Consider the following 16,427-nt stretch of genomic DNA (forward strand, 5'->3'; position numbering starts at 1 on the left):
ACGATGCCGCCCTCCATCAGGTTGATGAGGAGGCTGCCGACTGGCTGAAGAATTTCAGTTTTGACATCTTGCTGTTCATCAATGCATACGATAGTAGTAATATTAAAACTCTACTTATGACCATAATGCAATTGTCATAAAAACCCGACTGGTTCTTTGCACTTATGGGAAGGAAATCTGCCATCGTTACCTGGTCTGACCCCTACATGTGACTCGAGATCCACAGCAATGGCCTAGCAAGCCACTTAGTTCTGGGGCAATTCGGGATGGGCAATAAATGCTGGCCCAGCCAGCGACGCCCACATCCCATCAATGAATAGACAAAAAATCTATTCTTTATTTTCTAATATGAGAAGCATCCATCAAAAATAAATAAGAAAACCAGCAATGATTTGAACAGGTTTTTATTCCACATTAAGGTTAAACTGAAAAGAAAATTTAAAGCTGAGACACTGATCTTTTAGCTCACAGAGTTCAGTCAACTTTATTTTCATCTGTGAGCCTGGAAAAAAACAACAAAACAAGGCTTTGCTTCTATCGCTCAGTACCACCAGTGTTGGCGACATGTTAGGCTTTATGTATAATTTCCCTGGATGTAAGAATTCAAAGGCAGATCTCGTTTGGGTTTGTAAAATTTGTTCATGAGCTGTGAGGATCAGAGGCAAGGCCACCGTGCATTTCCCATCCCTAATTGCCCTTTAGAAGATGCTGGTGAGCCATCTTCTTGAACAGCTGCGGTCCAGATGATGCAAGTACACCCATGGTGCTGTCAAGGAGGAAGTTGACCCAGCAGCGCTGACAAAATAGCGCCCCTCGCGATCTAGATCACGCTCTGGTTGGGCACGATCCAGATATTCATATTTAAATGAGCTGTTACACTCATCTAAATATGCACGGCTGGTTTGTGGCCACATTCTCCCGGCTCCCGGGAGTCACCGGCCACACCCGAGTGGCCTCGCCCGGGCGCTGATTCGTACTGGTCTCCACAAGAGGAGACCAGGCGTGATGGCCTCTCCAGGGGTCTCGGAGGCCACTGGAGGATCCCCACCCCCTTACCAACCACTGGGTGGTCAGGGGACAGGACAGGGAACCCAGACAGTGCCAGATTGAAATGAAAGTCGCTTATTGTCACAAGTAGGCTTCAAATGAAGTTACTGTGAAAAGCCCCTAGTCGTCACATTCCGCCGCCTGTTCGGGGAGGCTGGTACGGGAATTGAACCCGCACTGCCGGCCTTGGTCTGCTTTATAAGTCAGCTATTTAACCCACTGTGCTAAACCAGCCCCTAGATTGGTATGCTAGGGTGCCAGGTGAAGTACTCAGGTGCCAGGTTGGCAGTGCCAAGGGGCAGGGCCTGAGGGGGCTACACCCATGAAAGGGAGGGTATGAAGGGTGGGAGGGGGCTGAAGGGGGGTCACAAAGGTGAGCAGGTTGAAGAGGGTGGTCCTCAAAAGGGGGAGAGGGACTAAAATTGGGAATCGCTGAGCGAGCCTCACAGTGGGGGGAGGGGCGTGGAAATGTCCTGATATCTACAAAGATGGATGGATGTAGTGTGGTGACACCCTCTTACCTGGGTGGCGGGGGCGGGGAGGTACCTGTGGGCGGGGTCCCTTTAGTCAGTGGATTCCAAAGGGGTGGGCTACCCAGCCAATTCGGGGGTGGGGGGCTGCTTTGCGGTGCGGGGGGTGGTCGGCCACGGGACTTCGCTCTTGGACCGCCCGCTCAAAATGACCATCCGATAGCGGGATTACCTCAGGAATCTCTCGTATTCCTCGCCATGCATAAGGAATACGGAATTGCATCCCGAATTACGCTCCCAGGGTGATAATAATGTGGGTGCAATTCTCCTCCGGCTGGACAACACAGGGCGGGATTTTTTGGCTGCGCCTGACCGACGAGCGGAAATTCCCGCCCGAGGTCAACGGACCTTCATATGGCCCCCGTGCCGTACGTGCCGATCCTGCGGCGGGCACGGCCGAAAATACCAAACGGAGAATCCACCCCAAGTGCGGGTGTATACTGAGCTGGATCTCATCCAAAAAACACCCCACCAAACCCGCCCAAAATGACACTTGGGTGAGTTAGCCCCAACGTTTCAGGATGATGACCTACATCAGATACTGTGTACCTTGCTGACGAAGCCCAATCGCACCAGGTGCTGTCATAGCTTAACCAGCAATCCTTAAGGGACAGCTCAGAACACTTATTTTTAAAAACTTATATTTTTGCGGGGCCAGAAAAGGAGTGCCCCTTCTATACCCACAGGAAAACGGGGCTTCTACCAGCCTATACAAACCCCCAATATCACCTGCACTCTCTCCAGCTCAAAATGGAAGCTAGTTATTTCTCACCATCCCACAAATGCCGCTTAATTTGGTTCTGGCCACACATGGGGTATCAGATTGCCTGCCAGCTGCACGGCCGCTGTGTACCTCAAGTTAAAATCACCTCTACTGTCGTATAAGGGCAGGAGCATATTTTCCATGCTATACACACGTAAGAGAAACGGGAAACCCAATTATACCTCAAAATTGTACATTATAGGATCCAAATCCGCGTATTACAGGTGGGCCTCCCTCCTGGAAGAGATGGGTGATTCTGTCATCCTTCTTGTTACCCTACCATGATAGTGGTTGCGATGACAGTGTAATTGGGGATGTAAGTGACACTGTATCATTTTCGGGCTTATATCATCTCCTTCAAGCCAGGCAGGCGATTCGTGAAGCCAACTCTAGAGTTTTCATCCTATCTGCTATGATTAATGTCACAGGATATCAGCCAATCATTTATTAAATTTGTGTTATGCGGGTCTAAGCTATAGCTGCATGTAACCTGGCTGGCTCTGAATGCTAACTAATGTAATAGGCACATCTCAAGGTCAATTAAAGACAAATTGAGGGTAGCGTGGGTGGTGCAGTGGTTAGCACTGGGATAACGAGGCGCTGAGGACCCGGGTTCGAATCCCGTCCCTGGGTCACTGTCCGTGTGGAGATTGCACATTCTCCCTGTGTTTGCGTGGGTTTCACCCCCACAACCCAAAGATGTGCAGGGTAGATGGATTGGCCACGATAAATTGTCCATTAATTGGAAATAAATAAATAAATAAATAATTGGGTGCTCTAAATTTATAAAAAATAATTAAAGACTAAATGATTGGCTACATTTCTCTGCAGATTGGCCACTAGTTCCTCGGTAAGGCCAGAAGAAAGCAAAGCGTCAACATCTGGTTTTCCAGAGGTTTGCACTCCCAGCATGAAGTTTTGTCTGCAAGGAGCACGCATTGGGAAATGGGGTATGACTCTGTCTGGTTAGCGTCACTTCCAAAAATTGTGACGAGGAAGCTTACACGTAATGCCCAAGATGTGATAACCGCAACTCAACATTTTAACATTTACAAACTGATCTATAGAATTGAAACCAAAAGAGAAAATGCTGGAAAATCATAGCAGTTCTGGAAGGAGAAAAGGGCTAACGTTTCGAGTCCAGATGACCCTTTGTTAAAGCTGTCTCTCTCAAAGCTGTCCCTGTCCCCAGTTCCGTTTCATCCTTCGCATCATTTGAAGCCTTAACAAGAAACATTTCCTGTTTCTTGCAGATGTAAAGGAATGCAAGCTTCAACACTTATCAACACCACTGCCCACCCTAGACCCTCCACCAGTCCCAATCCCTCATACCCCGTTTCTTCTAGCCCCAGACCTTGCCGCGTGTTCACCATACCCTCTGACCTTCGTCTCTCTGAGGCTGAGCGTGATGTTCTCAGCAAAGGACTCAGCTGTGTACTGTCATGTGAGAGTACCCTTTAAGAAATGGGTGTTTAAGAAATGTTCCTTTAAGAAATGGAGCTGCTCATGTCACTGGAGTGATGTCAGAGTGTGGGTGGAGCTGAGCTCCACTTCTGCTTTTTAGTTTCAGTTTGAGAAGAGCTTGGGTGTGCCTGTGTTTTTCAGGGAGCTGCATCTGAAGTCTGCCATCCAAAGACTATCTTAATCATTTGGTGAATTCAGAATTATAAATGATTTCCGTATTGAATGTAAACCCTGATGTGCTTCTGTTTAGAGGTTTGTTAAGTTTTGGATGTTAAAAGAACAGCATAGAGATTACTTTGTGTTGTATTCTTTGGGGGGTGTATTTGATTTACTGGTTGCTAAGATGTTCACTGTTTGTTTTAGAAAGGTAAACTTGCGTTCATAGAATTAATATTGTTTTGTTTTAAAACCCACTGGTCCATTTTCTGCTGTACCACACCTGTAGAGTGGGCCGTGTGCTCCCCATACCACAATCTATTAAAAGTTGTCGGTCAGGTGAACTCCATGATACACTTTGGGATTCTCTAAACCCTGACCCATAACAGTACCCTTACGTCCCCACCTCAGTGAATTCGAGGCTCAACATAATGTTGAATTCTTCTTTCGTCATCTTCATCTCCGTGCCCATTTCATTGGGCAAGAGTCCGTCCCCCCCCCCCCCCCCCCCCCCCCCCCCCACTTCATGTGCCTCCAACATTCTGCCTACAATTGGACACGTCCGCCAGGACAATTACCTGCCCTTGATCTGTTAATTGAGAACTGTTGACAGGACATTGGCCATCTTAATTCTTCTGCCCCCTCACCGATTCTAACCTCTCTCCATCTGAACTTTCGTCAGATCCAACCCCAACTTTGTCATCAAACCTGCCGACAGAGGGGGTGCTGTTGTTGTCTGGCGTACTGACCTCCACCTCGCAGAGGCTGAGCACCAACTCTCAGATACTTCCTCTTACCTCCCCCTGGACCATGACCAGACAAGCTTTGACAAAGGCTCACCTGGACTCGAACGTTAGCTCTTTTCTCTCCTTACAGATGCTGCCAGACCTGCTGAGATTTTCCAGCATTATCCTATGAAATTAATAAAGACAAACTAAAGCTTTGGGGACATGGGTTCAAATCCCACCATGGTAACATCCCCTCTAACTGTGGATATTTCAGATATAGACAGTGGGAGTGTAAAATAAATGAGAATAGATCAATGCATTGTATCCTAATCCTTTTTATGAAGACCAGTATTTGAAATGTGTTCCATTTATTTTCACACTGCTGCAGAGTGTGTGCGAGCAGACCATTCGACAAGGGTCAGCACCGGGAGACCGGGTGGTGAAGAAGGCATATGGAATGCTGTCTTCATTAGCCGGGGCATCGAATATAGGAGCTGGGAGGTCGTGGTACAATTTTATCAAACATTGGTTAGGCCACAGTTGGGATACTGTGTGCAGTTCTGGTCCCAGCACCATCAGAAGGGCCTGATTTCACTGGAGAGGGTGCAGAGGAGATTCACCAGGATGTTGCCTGGGACGGAAAGTTTCAACTATGAGGAGGGACTGGATAGGCCGGGTTTGTTTTCCCTGGAGCAGAGGAGGCTGAGGCGGGATCTGATAGAGGTACACACAATTATGAGAGGCATAGATTGAGTAGATCTTTCCCCATGCAGAGATGTTTAAGACCAGAGGGCACAAGTTTAAGGTGAGGGGTAAGAGGTTTGGAGGGGACCTGAGGGAACATTGTTTCACCCAGAGGGTGGTGGAAATATGGAATGTGCTGTCTGAGGGTGGTGGGGGCAGGTACTTCTCGCAACATTTAAGAAGCGCCTGGATGAGCATTTGAATCATGGCAGGCGAGGGATCAAGTGCTGGTAAATGGGGTTAGTATGGATTGGAATTTGAAGGCTGGCATTGACATGGTGGGCCGAAGGGCCTGTTTCTGTCCTGTATGACTCTGACTCTATCTCTTTTGGATTCAGATGATTCCAGCATCTGCAGTAATTTGCTTTTATCCTATAGAATTGATCCCAATGAGTCTGATGATACACTGGTGGTAATTGTAAATTAACTCTTTGAGTAGTAATGATGCAGAGTGGATAGCATTTCATCCTGGAATTCGCCTGAAATCAATGGTTTGAAAATGGCTGTGTAACTGGCAGGCAATCCACATCACATCATAACTGTCTGGGAAGCCAAGTGGAAAGTTACTCCCATTGCTTTCGAGAGAGAGCAGTATCACACTGCAGAGCATAGAATACATTATTCCACAGCCGGGATAAAGCTATGGGCACAATCCTCCGGCCACGCTATGCCGGAAAAGCATCTCGCCGTGGTGCAGCGTGGTCGGTGAAAGCCGGGAGATCCCGCTCCCGGGATCCACCCGGCTCGCAAAGCCTCGCGAGATTCAATGCAATTTTGTGAGAAGTTTCAAGGAGAATCCTGCCCACAATGGGCGGGATGAGTTTTTGGAAAATTTGCATATTAGAGCGAGGCAGTAAACCTGACTCTAATCTGCAGATTCTCCAGGTACCCGAGGCTCTGGGATTCAATTCCTTCGCCTCGGAATCCTGGGGCGAGGGCCGTTTGGGACTGATCCCCACAAATGGGACCGGACGGAACGGCATGCCAAGGGGATCGGAGGTCCCCAGCTGCATGCTCTTTGGGCAGGGTGGTACCCTGGCACTGCTGGTGCCACCTGGGTACCTGGCAGTGCCAGCCGAGCACCGCCACCTGGGTGACAGCCTGCTGCTGCCAAGCTGCCCTGGCCAGGGGGCTCTGCAACAGTGCCAGCTTGGCACTGCCAAGATGCAAAGTTGGCATTTTTTATATGGATGGGGGCTGGGGTTGCCCACTATGGGTGTGTGTGAGGGGGGGTGTGTGTGGAGGGTGACGGGACCCCCCCCCCCCCCCATGTTGCATCCGGGCTGTGGGGCAGGTCAGGGACTTTTTTGTGGGCCTGGGAGATTGGGACGCCATTTTTAAATGGTATTCCAATCTTTTGCTACAATGGGCAGTTCTGGCGAGCAGAGCTCCCCGTTGTAACAAACGGCGCTACGTGCAGCCTCGGCCGCGCGTTCCACATTTAGGCCCCTTATTCAACACGAGTAGCGTTTCTCGGCACTGCAAGTGCCGGCTAAACATGCTCACTAGGGGACTTTGTTGCCTTTTGGGAAGATCGTGCCCGATGTGTCTTAAGGCAACTCCCCGTGTCTGCGAGGGTCTCACCCCTACAACCCAAAAAGATGTGCAGGGACATCTAAATTGCCCCTTAATTGCAAAAAAATAATTAAATTTTAAACAAAAAATATGTCTTAAGGCAGACAGCGCTGGCAGGGAAGATATTCCAACGTTTACCAATTAACTAACGATAAAATACAACCAGAAACACTTCTGACTGGGAATCAATGCCTATCTAAAGCATGATTGGAATACGTGCTCCCACTGTATTACAAAATGACGGTATGCACAGTTTTCTTCAAAGACATAACTTTAATATTCTATGTAACTTAACTATATTAATTCCTATTCTTATTAAATATGAAGACAAATATTCATAACTTTTATTTTATCTCGGCAAATTGTCGCAAACACATCTTTAAAATTTGGTTTTACAACACCCACCATAGGAGGAGGTCACTTTGGGCTTCAATAAGTTGTGATAAAATAGAGTTGATTAATTCATATTCAAGTCGTTTGGTACATTTTGGTTGTTTGGAGTATCTGTGAAGAGAAAAGTTATTGTTAATGTTAAGTTCCCAGGCGATAGAAGTTAGACGGTCAGAAGGAGCACTGAAGGGATCAACATATTTTGAAGACTCATAACTCAAGAATACCACCAATCTCTTTGGTTTCATTTTCTTTTGGCACTCAATTTGCAGATGTGTGGCAAGGCTGTCAAGTTCTGTTGAATGTATGATGTGCTGAAGTATGATTGTGCATGGTAAGCATTAGCGTTGTAAAGTGGTAGTAATTGTAGAAGCAGTGGACCTACAATACAAATCTATCCCAGTAATGGTACTATTGGTCTGTATTATCTCGATAGTCCCTTTCAGCTGTGTTATCTTTCTCTGTATCTGTTCCCAGGTTAGGGAGGCAATTCACATTGTTTTGAGTCTGACCACCATCTGCTGCCAAGGATGCTACCCTCCTGCCTCCTGGGGAGGTTTTCTCGGTAAGGCAAAGAGGGCAACCGTTCCTGAACTTTGTCAGTTGTCAAACAAGGCGTGCCTGCAGTGTTGCTTATTTTCACTTGTTCACAGACACCTGCAGGTTCCCTCCAAACCTGCACTCCCTATACATTTGGCAGCCACATCATTCTGCCAGTCTGGCTCTTTTGAGAGGTTGCCAAGTATTTTAAGACTGTGGGCGGAATTCTCCCAGCGGGTGACCAAGTGCCGACGCCGGAGTGAAAACCGGAGTGTTTCACTCCGGCGTTGGAGGCCGCTCCTCGCCCCCTAATCTCCCACCCCCGGGGGGGCTAGGAGCGGCGCCGCGTCATTTACGCGTGCCGGGCCTTGGCGCCGCATAAAAGCGGCGCCGTGTAAATTACGTGGCCGGCGCTGCATAAATGACATCACCCGCGCATGCGCAGGTTGGCCGGCGCCAACACGCGCATGCGCGGTTGCCGTCCTCCCCGTGGGCGCCCTCCGCAAGGTATATCGGAGTGATCTTGCGGGGCAGCGGAGGAAAGGAGTGCATCTTTCAGAGAGGCCGGCCCGCCAATCGGTGGGCACCGATCGTGGGCCAGACCCCCTTTGAGCCCCCCCCCCCCCCCCCGGTGCTGGATCCCCCCTCCCCCCACCACAGGCCGCCCCTGCTGCGTTCCCGCGCTGTTCACGCCGGCAGTGACCAGGTGTGGTCGGCGCCGGCGTGAACACGTCGTATTGGGCAGGCCGCTCGGCCCATCCGGGCCGGAGAATCGCCGCTCGCCGTTTGTAACGGGCGAACGCCGATTCTCCGAGCGGCCAGCCGTAAATCTCGGCGCGTCGGTTTGGGGGTGGGTGGGAGAATCATGTGCGGGTGCCGGGGCGGCGTGGCGGGACTCGCCTGGCGCCCCCGCGATTCTCCCACCCGACGTGGCGGGGGGGGGGGGGGGGGTGGGGGGGGTGAATTGTGCCCTGTAGCTGTGCCCACTGGATTGGCTGTACTGTTTTTGTTCCCTTCTCCTAGAATCCCTACAGTGCAGAAGGAGGCCATTCGGCCTGTCGAGTCTGCACCGACCCTCCAAAAGAGCACCCTAGCCAGGTCCACTCCCACCCTGCCCTATCCCTGTAACCTAACCTGCACATCCCTGGACACTAAGGGACAATTTATCACAGCCAACCCACCTAAGCTACACATCTTTGGACTGTGGGAGGAAACCAGAGCACCTGGAGGAAACCCACGCAGACACGGGGAGAACGTGCAAACTCCACACAGGCCGGTATCGAACCCTGGGCCCCTAGAGCTGTGAGGCAGCAGTGCTAACCACTATGCTGCCATATGTGTACCTTTAAGCAGCAACATCCCATCAAACCTTGCAACAAACATTTAACGACTTTGAACGCATGCCAAATTCTGCCCTCTCCGAGTTCTTGCCTGTACACACAAACTAGGCAGGGATCTTGTCTGTCTTATGCAGATAAAAAGATTCTACTCGTGTTTTAGGAGAAACAGCTTATGTGGTGTTGATTTTTGATTTGCTCTATGATGCTTTAGCCTAAATTTTTACTTTTATGAATCATTTTATTTAGCAATCGAATCTGAATATTAGTCAGCCAGTATTAAAAAATAGTAGCGTTATGACTACTTCAGCAATGAAACTGGCTATCAGGTCCAATCTGATATCATTTGTTTTTTGCTGCTGCCTGTGATCTGTAACCTCCCCCAGTGTGTAAACAGGATGAAGTTGCACTTTAATCTGCCTCACACCAAAACAACTGTCACCAGATGGTACACTATCGGAGATCTGAAGTTTTACAGATCACAGCATTGCTCTGCACTGTACATGCGTTCAGAGTGGTATGCTGGAACTTACGTTTGTCACAGATTATGTGGTGGCTTTTCTGTTCAGCTGCAAGACAGCCTTGAGAAAGAACCGCTGACCTTTAAGATCTTCAGCTACCAGGATTTCCAGTGGCAGCCATGAGCTGAGCGGTCACACGAAAGGTATCTCTCACCCTGATTTGAGATGCCGATGCACCAACAGTCAAACTGTTAGGGAAGTAAAAGCGGAGGGAGAAAGACCCCAACCTTGGAGAGGGGGGACCTGCGTAGCGACGTGAACTTGAACATGACCATGGCGGTCCCAGCAGAGTTGCCAAATCCAACCCAGTCATCGACGGGGAAGCTGATGGAGTTAATTTCCACAAAACTCCAGGGCAGCACAGTGGAAGTGTTTAGCACTGCTGCCTCACAGCGCCAGGGACTCGGGTTCAATTCCAGCCTTGGGTGTCTGCGTGGGTTTCCTCTGGGTTTTCTGGTTTCCTCCCACAGTCCAAAGATGTACGGGTTAGGTGGGTTGGCCATGCAAAATTGTCCCTTAGGGTGGGCTTGCAGGAATAGGACAGCAATTGGGGTTGGGTAGGGTGGTCTTTTGAAGGGTCGGTTCAAACTCGGGGGATTGAATGGCCTCCTTCTGCACTGTAGGGATGCTATGAACTCCAAACGCATAAAAAGGCGGTGAAGGAGGACCTCATGTCGGTGGTGAAGTCAGCAATCGAGACCGCACTGCCCCCATACACGGAGCAATGGACAGGTTGGAGCAACAACTGGAGGCCCAAGGAGCAACGATCCAGGACCTGGAGGAAGTAGCCCCAGGCAGGGTGATGTCAAAGAGGGAGGACAAAGGGCCAAGGTCAGTGTGGGGGGGTGGGGTTCAGATGGGTCGGGACCATAGTGCTCCTTTTCCGGGGGTGGGGGGGGGGGGCTGCAACACACTAGCAGACAAGCTGATGAATAGAGGTAAAGCAAGAGTGGGAGGGGCCGAGGAGGTCAGGGTGGAGGCATGCCCATTAATGGTGGCCTTCGGGGTGTCAGAACAGCCGGAACGCTTTGAGGGGAGGGGGGCCGATGCCCTGGCCTTCTCCTCCCTGATAGCCCGGCACAACCCCTGCTCAGATGGACATCAGCAGTGGCACCCAAGGCCACAGACTGGCTGACCAACTTGGCCGAATTCCTGAGGCGCGAGAAAATAAAATTTGCCATCAGGGGGTCGGATGAAAGGTTCCACTTCAGCTGGAAGCAGTTCACCAACATCTTCAAAGCCTTGTTCATGACCAGCAGCTGAGGGGTGGGAGGAATAGACAGAGGAGAGAGGAGTGGAACGGAGTGGGGGGGGGGGGGGGGGGGGGGGCAGCATCTACACCACTACAAAGAAAAAAAGTGTTTGCACTACACCGGTGGGACGGATGCTTACAAGCAGCATTACTGCAACATTGCCATGCAAATTGTTGAATTTTTTTTTTCCTTTCCGTATTTGTCATGTGGGAGTACCTTTAAGAAATGAGTGTTTATCAGTGATGTCAGAGTGTGGGTGGAGCTGGGCTGTCTGTCAGCTTTTTACTTTTGTTTTAGGCTGTTTGCTGCAGGGTGTGTTTTAGTTTCTTTTTGGATAGCTGCAGTCACAGCCAGAAGGGGTATTAGTCTCTCTCTCTCTGTAATCTAAAGATTGTAAATCGATCCTTTGGTGATTTAAAACTAATAACTGCTCTCAGTAGTGGCTTTAACCTGATGTGCTTCTGTTAAAAGTTCTTTTTTAAGTCTTATGGATGTTAAAAGTACAGCTTAAGGATTACTTAGTGTTGTATTCTTTGGGGGTTGTATTTGAATTAATGGTTGCTAAGGTGTTCACTGTATGTTTTAAAAAGGTTAACTTGAGTTCATAGAATAAACATAATAAACATTATTTTGCTTTAAAAAATACTTTTCCATTTCTGCTGTACCACACTGTAGAGTGGGCCGTGTGCTCCGCATACCACAATCTATTAAAAGCTGTGGGTCAGGTGAAGTCCATGATACACTTTAGGGTTCTCTAAACCCTGGCCCATAACACTCATATGACCTATTTGTCTATAATACCATACTTTGTAAATACCCATTTCTTCATGTTACTATACTGTATTTTGATTATATTTTGTTTTGTTTATTTGTTATAAACAAAACTCTTCAATAAAAATATTGTTTAAAAAAAGACCTGGATACTACCCTTTAATTATTCATTTTAGTGTATCATCTTTTGTACACTGAGAGTGCAGCGCTGTTCTTAATATTCACCACAGTAATCGTCCATCATCACAACACTTTGTCAGCCCAGTGGAGCCTCAGCGTCTGAAGAGCAACACACCAGTGTCACTGTGCCAGGAATGTATTACTGGCCTCATGACCTATGCCAGAAAATTCTGGTTCTCAGTAATTTACCCTCAGGCTTGGGGTCAATCATTATGGACATGGCTAAGGCACGGCAGCACAGTGGTTAGCACTGTTGCTTCGCAGCACCGGGTCCCACGTTTGATTCTCGGCTTGGGTTACTGTCCGGAGTCTACACGTTCTCCCTGTGTCTGCGTGGGTTTCCTCCGGGTGCTCCAGGTTTCCTCCCACAAGTCCCAAAAGATTTGCTGTTAGGTCATTTGGACAGTCTGAATTCTCCCTCTGTGTGCCTGAACAAGCGCCGGAATGTGGCAACTAGGGGCTTTTCACAGTAACTTTGCTGCAGTGTTAATGTAAGCCTACCTGTGACAACAAAGACTATTACGACTATATTGTGAATGTAATGTTCTAAATCTGCCCTGGAGATTGTCCGGTTTCACATCTACTCCGAACAGATTTAAAGATTGCACCTGAGAACACATGAATTAAGCTTGAATATCTGACCAACTAGATCCGGTGCTCAACCATTTTCTAAATATGAGTGTTTTATACCCAAGTTGAAACTTTCTCCATCCATGTTAATTTCTTCAAATCCACACTTTTGCCCCCAAACTGCAAATTCCCAACTGTCAAACAACAAACAGAATGTTTGCTGGCATCTCAACAATTCCTTTCAACCAACTTCTGGCACACATTTCAATTCTGAATAGAAAAGGTTTTACCATACTATTCTCAAGACATGCCATATTTAGGTGCAAAGCAAAGTTCACTCTATATTCATAGATCATGGAATTTACACTGCAGAAGGAAGCTTTCGGTCCATCGAGTCTGCACCGGCCCCAAATAATCTTTTTTTTTGGACACTAGCAGCAATTTATCATGGCCAATCCACCTAACCTGCACATCTTTGGACTGTGGGAGGAACCAAGAGCACCCGGAGGAAACCCACACAGACACGAGGAGAACGTGCAGACTCCGCACAGTCAGTGACCCGAGCTGGGAATCGAACCTGGGGCCCTGGAGTTGTGAAGCAATTGTACTAACCACTGTGCTACCGTGCTAAAAACCAGCCTTAAGGGAGAAGAATATTCTTTGGAAGAGCATGAACTTCTTTCTCTTTAATGTTCTAACTGCAGAATGTATGACAAGGTTAATTACTGCCAAGATTAATTCTTAAGAATATCCCATCATGACGGTCATCGACGGGACCTGATATGCTTCCCTGACATCAAGGCTTAGTATTGCCAGTAGCCATCTCCATTCTAATCAGCACCCTTTGTGCTACTAGATGCAGCTTCAAATATAGACGCACTAGTTACAGGGACATTGTGATAACGTCACTAGATGAGTGATCCAGAGGCTCCGACTAATGCTCCAGTGACATGAGTTCAAATCCCACCGCAGCACTTTAAATTCAATTAATTAACAATGTTCATTAATTAATAAATAATGCTAGCAGTTGCTTGGTAGTACAGAGCTTGAGTATTGTTAACAAAAGGGACATGCTGTCAAAGCTTTTCATCCTGGACAGATGACAAAATGGCACATTTTAAGGGAAGCAACAATTTATACTGCATGAGAAGTGGTGCTGATTGGTTGGTAAGTTGACCTGATTGGTTGAGGTGTTGCCATGGAGAATGCACCAGGGAACTATTGTCTCCCACATTTTTGTTTAATTCAAAAAAGACGCAATTCCTGGCCATGTTCCTTTGGCCTGCAGAGTATGGAACGCTACATCTGAATGTATCTCGCTTCTACCCAGCACGTGTGCAACATTGTGAGCCTGACTAATAATCTTAAATTGGTTTTTAGTGTAATTCTGAGCACATTCAGGATTGTTCAGCAAGTGCTCTCCAACCATGAGATCGCATCTGACTTTAGACATGGGCCAAGATTCCCCGGTATCCGGCGGGCGGGCCGTATCAGCGCCCAAGAGTGGCGTGAGCCGCTCCAGCGTCGGGCTGCCTGGAAGGTGCGGAATCCTCTGCACCTTCGGGGGCTGGCCGGCGCTGGAGTGGTTGGCGCCGCACCAATCAGCGCCAAAGGGCCTCCGCCAGCCGGTGCGAGTTGGCACATGCGCAGGAGTGCCAGCGTGTTCCCAGAACCGCTGGCGTGATTCCTGCGCATGCGCAGGGGGTTTCTTCTCCGTGCTGGCCATGGCGGAGCTTTACACAGGCCGGCACGGAGGGAAAGATTGCCCCCGCCCGCATATCCCAGATCGTGGGGCAGGCCACCGTGGGGGCCCCCCAGGGGCCGGATCCCCCCACGCCCTTTCCGAGGACTCCGCAGGCCGCCCTCAGAGCCAGGTCCCGCCGGTACGGACCTGGTCTAATCCACGTCGGCGGGACTGGCCGAAAACGGACGGCCGCTTGGCCCATCGGGACTGGAGAATCGTCGGGGGGGCCACTGCCAACAGCCCCCGACGGGCACGGCGTGATTCCCGTCCCTGACAAAAAACCAGCGCTGGAGAATTTGGCAGCCGGTGTAGTAGCGGTGGGGCGGGATTCACGCCACCCCCCGGCGATTCTCCGACCCGGCAGGGGTCCGAGAATCCCGCCCTATGTTCTGAGTTTTACATGGAAGGGCTTATTGAGTAGAGTCAATACGTGTGAGCAGCTGAAGGGATGTTTGATACAATCTGCCCATCACTGGGATATGTACCTGGCAATGCACCAACATTGCAATTCATATACTCCATTACCCGTTTGTGTGGTAGGCAGAATCTCTTTTGGCTTGATAACAGCACCCCGTCAGTGGAAAATACACTCTTATTTCTACAGTACAGTAGCAGGGTGAAAAGGTTTGCTTCACCTGTTGTCTCACGTTTTTGACATACGGTATCATTCCAGCATAATTCGATGTAGAATGGCCACTTTTCAGGTCCAAACATGGCAGCCTTGGGCCCATTAGTGACTGTGCACAATGCACAGCAAACAATGATCGCATCAGGGTAGCCATTATCCCGCAGAAGAGCAATGATGTGCCCTAGCTTACATAGAGAGCACTTAATAGGGCTCAGACCCTATTTTAGGAGATTGCCAATAAGGCCAACTTTATAGTTGGTGTAGCTTTTGGAATTCCAACCTGTATATTACCCAGTGAAGGTAGGCTTGTGGTAGATGTTCTGTTACCTGTATGGCAGGTAACATGTGCTACTCAATTCAGTTACGGCAAAGGCTTTCGGGAGAAGGCTCAAAGTCGTCCAGAAGTTTTACATAAAGTGTATTGAGAAACACAACTTAAATAACTGCGTGAGCTCTTACTTTAAGAACTGTACTAGTAGAAAGGTTACCACTTTTCTATACACTACAACTATGCCTGACCACACCAGCAACCCTGAGCTGAATCTCTGCCTTTGTTCTGCTCACAGTCTAATCAGCCAAAGAACCCTGAGGGCTGCTTGCTTCCCCCTTTGTACCCGCCAGTGCTGCCCCCTAGTGGTCTTTCAATTTCCCATCAGCCCCTTCTGTACATACCCATGTAAAGATCACTACATCCCCCTTTTTCACTTTTTTTTTTTAGTTGCAGAGCTGTAACTAAAATGGAACAAACACAGTTAGTTTCATGCACAAATACAGAACAGAGAGCAATAATTGTATCAGTCCCATGTTCACAAGTTCAGACAATTGGGTGCACGTCTGATTCGGGTAGACCTCCTGAGTGGGCAGGGAGACCCGGAGGTTTTTACGTCCAGCTGGTGTCCCGTGATGTTGCATGATAGCATCCTGCAGATCCAACGTCGGAAATACAGGTCGATGAGGTGGAACCTTCAGCAGGTCTCGTCGATTGCATACAAACAGCATACCATCATCAGACTTTACAATGTACGATCGTGGCGATACCTGTCGGAGCACCATTGCCATGTTAGACCATCCTCCACCAGGGTGTCGCAGTCTAACCATGTCGTTGATCGCTAACGGATGCAGCACTTCCGCACGTCGGTCATAGTGCTGCTTTTGTATGTGACGTAGGTGACACAACTTGTCCAGCACTTGCGAGTGATCCAGATCGATGAAGTGTAATGCCGGTAGAGTTGTCCTCACATCTCGATTGGATAGCATTTGAGCCGGTGACAGCCCTGAGCTCAATGGTGATGAACGATATGATAATAGAGCCAAGTGTATTGTGGAATGCGAGTCAGTGGCATTGCTGAGCAGTTGCTTAATAATGTGGACACCTTTCTCCACCCTGCCATTCGATTGAGGAAAGTGGGGACTCGATGTCACGTGCTTGAAGTTATATTTTTTTGAGAATTCCATCCACACCCCGCTTGCAAAGCAAGGACCATTG

At 48.8% G+C, this 16,427-nt stretch overlaps 1 protein-coding gene across 4 annotated transcripts in view; it reads right to left on the minus strand.

The window, feature by feature from the left end:
* Positions 1-389: 389 nt before the first annotated feature.
* The window catches only part of LOC119972762 (regulator of G-protein signaling 22-like), a 142,011-nt gene continuing 125,973 nt past the window's right edge, over positions 390-16,427 (minus strand). For 3 of the 4 annotated variants that reach the window (XM_038810088.1, XM_038810089.1, XM_038810087.1), the window contains one exon: positions 7,261-7,511. In XM_038810088.1, coding sequence (XP_038666016.1) covers positions 7,465-7,511 — 47 coding nt within the window. In that variant the 3' untranslated portion in view covers positions 7,261-7,464. Of the gene's footprint in view, positions 503-7,260; positions 7,512-16,427 lie in introns of those variants that run through there. The other variant, XR_005462150.1, reaches the window with a different exon arrangement.

Source organism: Scyliorhinus canicula, chromosome 10, assembly GCF_902713615.1.
Source record: "Scyliorhinus canicula chromosome 10, sScyCan1.1, whole genome shotgun sequence".
NCBI classification, from domain to species: Eukaryota; Metazoa; Chordata; class Chondrichthyes; order Carcharhiniformes; family Scyliorhinidae; genus Scyliorhinus; species Scyliorhinus canicula.